The 7666-nt window shown below is 38.5% G+C and overlaps 1 protein-coding gene across 1 annotated transcript in view; it reads left to right on the top strand.

Moving 5' to 3' along the window:
* LOC118411777 (neuropeptide FF receptor 2-like) overlaps positions 1-4024 on the top strand; it is a 41537-nt gene extending 37513 nt beyond the window's left edge. The window contains exons 5-6 of the mRNA XM_035814263.1: positions 1261-1366; positions 1933-4024. Of these exons, the coding sequence (XP_035670156.1) occupies positions 1261-1366; positions 1933-2553 (727 nt within the window). The 3' untranslated portion in view covers positions 2554-4024. The remainder of the gene's footprint in view (positions 1-1260; positions 1367-1932) is intronic.
* Positions 4025-7666: the final 3642 nt, after the last annotated feature.

Below are 7666 nucleotides of genomic sequence, written 5' to 3'. Positions count from 1 at the left end.
TCCGATCGAATCGCGCCTAATGTGATAAAGGTATAAGGACTTCAAATTTCAACAAAGTACAGTTTTTAATAGGATGTGCCCAAATATCATGACAGCTACGACATGGACGTATTTGGACTTATATTTATGCGTTATACATTACTCATAGAATGTATTTATATCTGTGTATACTTATTTCAAGGACGGTTTTATGAAGACCAGAAAGCCTTTACACACCCCCTAAGTTAAATGAAAGCTAAGGAAATTGGTTTCGAACCACCGGATAACCCCTGCTGCTCGGAGATGGCAGTTCTCAAGTGAATTCACTAAAAAGCAGCTGATATAAAAGGCCTTTTAACTACTTCCCAAAATGGATTAAATTGCTCAGGCAATTCTTTTATGATGTGCACCGAAACGGCAGCGTAGTATAAAATGCATCTGTTTGGGAAATAAGTAAGATAAAAACAGTCAAGGCCCTATAGCTTACAGTTTAACCATTGATGCAACTCAATCGCTATAAAAGCTTTATAGTGACTGTATTTTATTTCGCCATGAAATAGCTGTTGAGGCGACGGAATCATCTACTAAACGGTGTTTATGACTGAACTATACTTTATGACGTGAGCCATTTGGCAGCAGCACAAAACGTTTTATTCTATATAGAGCTCATTTCATTTTATACAGATCGAATTAATATGACCTCTGGCCTGCCTTATAGAACATATCTCTGGGCTTAGTCAAATGGGTGGTAAATGAGTATAAAAAAGTTCCTGTTTCTGGGGAAAAATCATTTTTGCATATTTTCCAGTAACCACGGTAAGACATTGAGGTATATTGTTGTTTCATGAATATATCATCGTTGTTTCATGAATATATTCAAGTGAAACATGGAATACATTTTTAATAACATGCTTCCAGTGGAAGGTTGTGTTGTCTCTTGGAACCGTACTTTACATACCAAGCATAACAGGAGGGTTTAATGATGTTAATATTGTTTTTTATTGTAATGTCTTGTTCTGTGCTAAAATGAATGTGCAAGAAAACGAGGATAAGCGCTTTGAAAGCGCAAAATAACAGGTACTCAAGCAACTAGTTAGATTCATAAAAAACGATTGTGCGTTTTAGGTAGCGCCCAGTAATTTTCGTAAATACCTTGCAAGAGGTAGTTGCTGCGATTTCAAACGTCTCGCCATATTCAACTAAGTTTTGTCTTTCGTATCTCATTACCAGAATGTCTGACCCTCATTGAATGCTTTTAATGATTTACCTTATCCATGACAGATACTACGCCATAGTGTACCCAACCACGACCACGTTCACGGGCCGGATCACACTCTACGTCACCGCTGGCGTTTGGATGCTATCCCTCCTCCTCATGATCCCACAGGTAAATATACAAAAATGCGCCTTGTTCTATGCAATATTCAATCCATTGTGATCGTTTCCAAAACTTGAAATCAAAATAAATGCAAAAGCGAACTAGCCCTTCAGCAAGTGAGGAACAAATATGGGGTTGTTGCACATTCAATAAGATATTCTACTTAAGATTTTTAAAGTACCTTAATGGAAATCGATGATAGAGGTTCTTACCTTTTGTCTTCAATAAATAGTATGGATCTGGATGGTATCGAGGGAAATCATTGCTAGCCCTTAGCAGCATTTTGAATTTGGCAATGGGTTAACATTAGCTCCTGCGGCAATAAATATACATAACTTAGAAGGTTCAATATCTTCTCTATTGGTAGAAATGCAGTTAACAGCTCAGCAATTCTATTTGGATTTGCAATAATCTCTGGTTAAAGCTATTAAAATGCCTATGTTATGTATAAATCAATTGTTCACTTGAATATTGTGCAATCCGTGATACTGCAATATATGCTGTAACTACGTAATCGTAACGTCACATTTAGACGACACATTCTATCATGTTACATGCTACTTTGTATCTTACAGGTGTTGCTGATTCGGGAAAATGCTTGGGTGGAGAACGGTCAAGTCATTCTGACGCTGTGCCAAGAAACCTCAGCCTTCTGGCGCAAGATTTACACCACGGTTCTATTCATCTGCTGCTTCATCATTCCCCTGACGGTCATCATGTACCTGTACGCTCAAATAGGGTTGGCAGTCTGGTTCAAACCGACGCCCGGTGGAGACAAGGCAACCGACGAGGCCAAGGCAGTTTCCCTACAGAGGAAGATGAAGGTTATTAAGATGCTGCTCACGGTGGTGGTGCTGTTCGCGCTGTCGTGGCTTCCCATCCATGTCATCACCATGATCAACGATTACGGATCACTGTCTCCTGATCAGCTAGACGTCCTCTGGATATACGTGTATCCAGCGTGTCATTGGCTCATCTACCTCAACAGTGCCATCAATCCCATAATCTACGGCTTTTTCAATCAGAACTTTCGAGCGGCCTTCCGGACACTGATGATGATGAGGGGATTAAACGTGTCTAGCTTCCAGAGTCGGATGGTGAGCCAGGGAACCGTTATCAAGCGGTCAACTCGCAAAAGGCCTTTGAAATCGACAACGGCTAAAAGTGCTGATCAAGTCTCACCGGAAGCTGTCTGACTTTTCTTGGAATGCTCTCTTAAATTTTCTTGAAGCGTGTCATTATATATACAAATGATTCGTCTTTGGTGACTGTTTAGATTGTGTAACTACACCCAGAGCACTGTTCAAATAATAACGTATATCAACTGAATGACTGGTCTAACACAAAGTGAACTTTACTTTTCTATACGGTTAGAATTACAAAGTGTACAGAGTCCGGTTAAATATTCCAACTTCAACTTAACCTGTGTGTATTCATGTAAATTTGCGAAAAACGCGTAGGGGCTTTTGGGATTTACACATTTGATAACATTGAAATGAAGGTCAACGGACAATACCTTTTTACTTATTACGTGTATTTTAGTACTGTGATTTTATGCAAGATCTTATAGGTAAAAACTGTGAAAGGAAATATGAACTCTCAACCCTCAATCTCAATTTGGACAGCGTCTTACAGTGGACATAACTGTACGTTGACTCAACTGCATAATCCTTTGACAGTTGAACCAAATATATTCCTAGCGCTAGCCATGGATGAGATGTGAAGAAAACTCTGCTTCATTCGCACGGTCCCTTTGTTATCAATATGTAAATACATGATATTGCGAATATATGTAATTTTCGTAGTATAATTTGTCTGTGTAAATTATAGATCTATCAGATGTGTAAAACTCTGAAGAGTAACCACTGTATCACTATACGTAGAAAACACATGGAACACAACACCGTACCCAATACAAAGACAGTTTTAAGATACTTCATTAAGAAGATAAGAGCAACAATGCTGTAATAGATATCAACATAAAACCTATAGCAACGACGGGAACTTTCTTGAGCTCGTGCGAACATACAATTGGCATATGCACATTGTGATATAGATACTGGGATATACATACTGAAACATATATACTGAATGATACATAGTACAATATTCATACTGAAACATACATACTGGAATATAATACTAGAATATGCAAACTGGATCATATATACTTGTAGAATTACTTGTGATTTTAAAATACTATGTGCTTAAGATTGTTTAAACAATAGAAGCTATATTTTGTAAATTGTTTGTCATTTGTTCAAAGTATTGTTTGTTTTTAGTCTGTGGCTGCTATGTACTTTTCATGGCCTATCAAGTCGATGATGATGAACGTTTCATTGATTTATTGGTTCATTGATACATAGTGAATATATACACTGGAATATACCTGTACATATCAGTATACACTCGAATACAATCATATTGACAAATTCGGAACAACTTAACCACCCAACTACTTGTTGTACTTTTGTTTTCTGTTAATGTCTAACCAATGCAATATTCTTGTATTAGCAGTCATACAGATTCTTTGCTGTAATATCGCACATTGATATAAGAAAATATGTATTCCGTCAATATCAAGCAGTGCCGAGCATTCAAAAATACTTGTAAGTAGTCACTTGTAACACATTTTACGTCAAGTGTTGAATAATATTTATAAAAGTATCCATGACTTCTGCGTTGTCTTCAATTACTGTTACAGTAGTGTACTGTAATTCCTGTATTGTCATGTTATTTACATTATACTGCTAACTTTGGTTTATAAAGATTTCTCAGCACTAACACTGAAATATAGCAACCGAGTGCATGATTATTCGAGGAAAAGAGCTTGTGAATGAAAATGTGATAGCTTTAGGATCTATAATATGCCTTTGAGTAAAAGTAGAGCTCTCTAACTTTGCACAGTTAGCATCAAATTACGTATGACAATCAGCATTTATAACAGGTCCCTCCAGAATAGTGTAATCTTAAGGCACAGTAATTGTGAGCGCCTTGAGAGGTAAAACTACATCAGGAATATAATGGATCACGCAGGTCCTGGAGAGACGCCAACACAAAGCCAACTGATGGTAATGTTGAAACTAATGAGAGGAAATTGAAGTATCAGGCAGCTGATAATCCTTCGATATTCGATTTTCCCCACAGAGACTTGGCACAGAGTCTTTGTAATTGTAAGCGCCTTGAGAGATAATAAGACGTCAAAAATAGAATGAATCAGATAGTTACTGGAGTAACGCCAACATAACAATAATTAATTGTAAAGTTGGATCTGTTGAGATGAAACTGAGGTATCATGCAGGTGATAATTCCATAACATTCGATCTGCCCACGCACTGTTATGAATATCCATTCATCAGGTTGCTAAGATCGCTTGAGTGGCTGCCCCATGCTGAAGAAAGAAAAAAAAAAAGAAAGATGATATTGCGGAGCAAAACTTTAGAGTTGATATTGAGATGTATTCAAGGTGAATGTAAATTTATGATAACACGCGACTTGGAAGAACAAGCAAGCAATATGGAAGTCGAAAACGAAAAATATGAGTGAGAGGTAAGACAATAGACCACCGAACAGTAGTACTTCGCGAGAGAAATGGAGGCCATCTACTTCGCGAGAGAAATGGAGGCCATCTACGTCAGGATAGGTACACCAGCAATCACTCAACAGAGGGGGCAGACGGTATGATCTGTCCGACACGTGTTACTGTTGTCACGTGTGATTGGTCACTTGAACTACATGTTCAATGTACCATGGAGACTGTAGTACTGCATGTACAATGGAGACTGCAGTAGGACTGTAAATCGTAATTCTCCCCATGGCCAAGCCATACGATGATATAAAGAAAATGTACTTCATCGTGCAAGCTACGGAGCTCCTTATTCTTTATGTCTCATTGCCAGTAATTTTCTTTTTGTTGAGGCGAAATACCCAGTTTGGTACAGTACGTGCAAGCCGTGTACGGCCGAGCCGATGAACCGTTAAAGAACCCATAATACTTGTTTTTAATAAGTGCTGTCGGTTGTTAAAAGTGCTTTGGGTGTAGCCTTCACTAAACGTTGGACCTCTAGTTTTAGTTCCCATCGAACATGACGACTATATTCTGAGCTATAAGTACTTATTTTTTTCTCAAGTAGAGTGAAGAAATAGGTGTAAAGTGTCTTGCCCTACAGCACCACATTTGGGCCAGCTAGAGATTTGAACCTAGCCCCCGAGGCCTTAGATTCTAAGTCAACAACCCTAACCACAGAACCACTTTGGCATCTTGTATAAAAAATTTAGAATACTTGGATAAAAATCCAAACAATCAATGGTGGATATAGCTGCATCAGATGACAGATAGGTAACAGATAGTCATCATGGATGTATCCAAGGTCATTTTCACTTCCCTGTCCCTTTTGGTCAATCAGGCGTTCTTCTATCGTCGTTTAGCGATCACGGCCATTGCCGTTCATATCATCAGATAAGACAAGTTCGATATGTGGGGAGGCGATTCCCCACGCATCGCCGAGCAACTAACGGAGCTGCCGACCATTTTCAACACGGTGGCGGGGTTTATCTTAGTCTATCGACAGGTACAGGCTCGTCTAATTCCCTTCTGTCGCTGAGACATTGATTTCATGACGAAGACGACTATTAAACTAAGCCCCAGGGCTTTAGAATAAGCACATTTTGGCCAATTTGGGCTTACGAATGCATTCGAAAGCAAAATGACGCACTAAGTTCAATTTTTGGTGCATCTAACAACGTGTGCTGTAAACGATGTGGGGGTAGCATTACCTTACGACTATGAGTACGCTGTTGTGGTTGCTGAATAATATAACATCAAAGTGTCAAATGTTTGATCTAATAAAAAAACAGCCCTTCTTGGAAGTCAAGTGACCAATCATTTTGATCACGAGACTTTATACAGGTGACGGCAGCAATCGCTCAAACATGGCAGGGAGTATATAACGCCCACCGTCTATATTGAGTGATAATTAGTGTGCCCCGTGGTAAATACAAAATATCTTGTTTCAAATAACTTTGTATCTTTGACCTGAATTGTATTTTGAGTGCTTATCTGAGAGTTTTTTAACGTAAGATATTTTAAGGAAAAATCTCATAATCTAATTGACAGGCGTGACCGTCGTCCAATTAGAATTTAGTACAGAACCTCCATGTAAAGCCACAGATGTGCAGACAATATGAAGCATGAAGTAAGTGTATCTTTAAAGAGATTAAAGGTAATATATGTCATACCGACATGTATTTTTTTCGGTGTAAAGTAGAGCTCCATTCTCAGTTAACCCACGCACTTCTCACCGCAGTCGTTCCTCAGTAAGGCATTTGGGGCCGCTTAGTACCTTGTATAACTTGTATTCAGTCTGTCAAACCAGCAGAGAAATGAATCCGCTCCACTTTATACAACGTAAGCACTTTTGCAGCACTTCAAATGCGTATTGAACTGTGCACGAATCGTTCCAATTCCTTGCAGTTTACTAAGATCGATATCATACAAGATTATCTTTAATACAGTCTTCCTATGATGAGCGCGTGACCTTAGTTATCTCTAAGAGGCAAGGCTCAAATCTCAGAGGAATACCAAGTGAATATTTGAATAGTCTAAGACTTGATGAAAGTGGAAAATGCGCAGATAAATCAATGATTACATGAAGTACTGTGGTGATGATCTGTACCACCCTGCACATAGTTCAAGGGTAAATTTCTTTGCCCAGGGTAAAAGCAATAAGGAAATACTCCAAGTACGCCCCACAGAGACCCTTGCTGCAGCTTTAGCGATGAAATAGGCTCAATAACCACATAAATACGTCAACATCCACAGGGAGCTCAGAGCCGACTACTTGTTAGAAACAATAGCAAATGTCTATCATTGAAAAGGATTTTTCTGAGCAGTACTTCTCAGTGTTACATTGTTAAACAAATCTATATGAACTCAATAGTTTTAACAAAGCTACAAAATCATTTCAGGCTTTTGTAAAGTTAACCCACCTCGTGTCCAAATTGTGCTTTCAAATCAAAAGTTGTAAGCAGGGCGTGATAAGGCCTCCGCCGAGTAATTTATCATGTACTCTGAATACGATCAGCATCAGACTGCTCAGGGGTTTACGTTATCTTGACTGTTGTGTGACAGTTAAAGTTCAACCTTAAAAATGATGCAACCAAGATAAAATGGTAATATTGAGAAGTATCTGCAGTAGCCATTGAATAAAATATAACTGTATCAGCCATCTAACATCAACACCAATTTTTTAAAGTAAAAGTTATACTCTTGTACTATAACTTATGATAGAGCTGGCATCAATATTCGTA

The sequence above is a fragment of the Branchiostoma floridae genome, chromosome 3 (assembly GCF_000003815.2).
Source record: "Branchiostoma floridae strain S238N-H82 chromosome 3, Bfl_VNyyK, whole genome shotgun sequence".
NCBI lineage: Eukaryota > Metazoa > Chordata > Leptocardii > Amphioxiformes > Branchiostomatidae > Branchiostoma > Branchiostoma floridae.
Note: the sequence above shows the minus strand (reverse complement) of the source record. Positions and strands in the feature narration are given on the sequence as shown.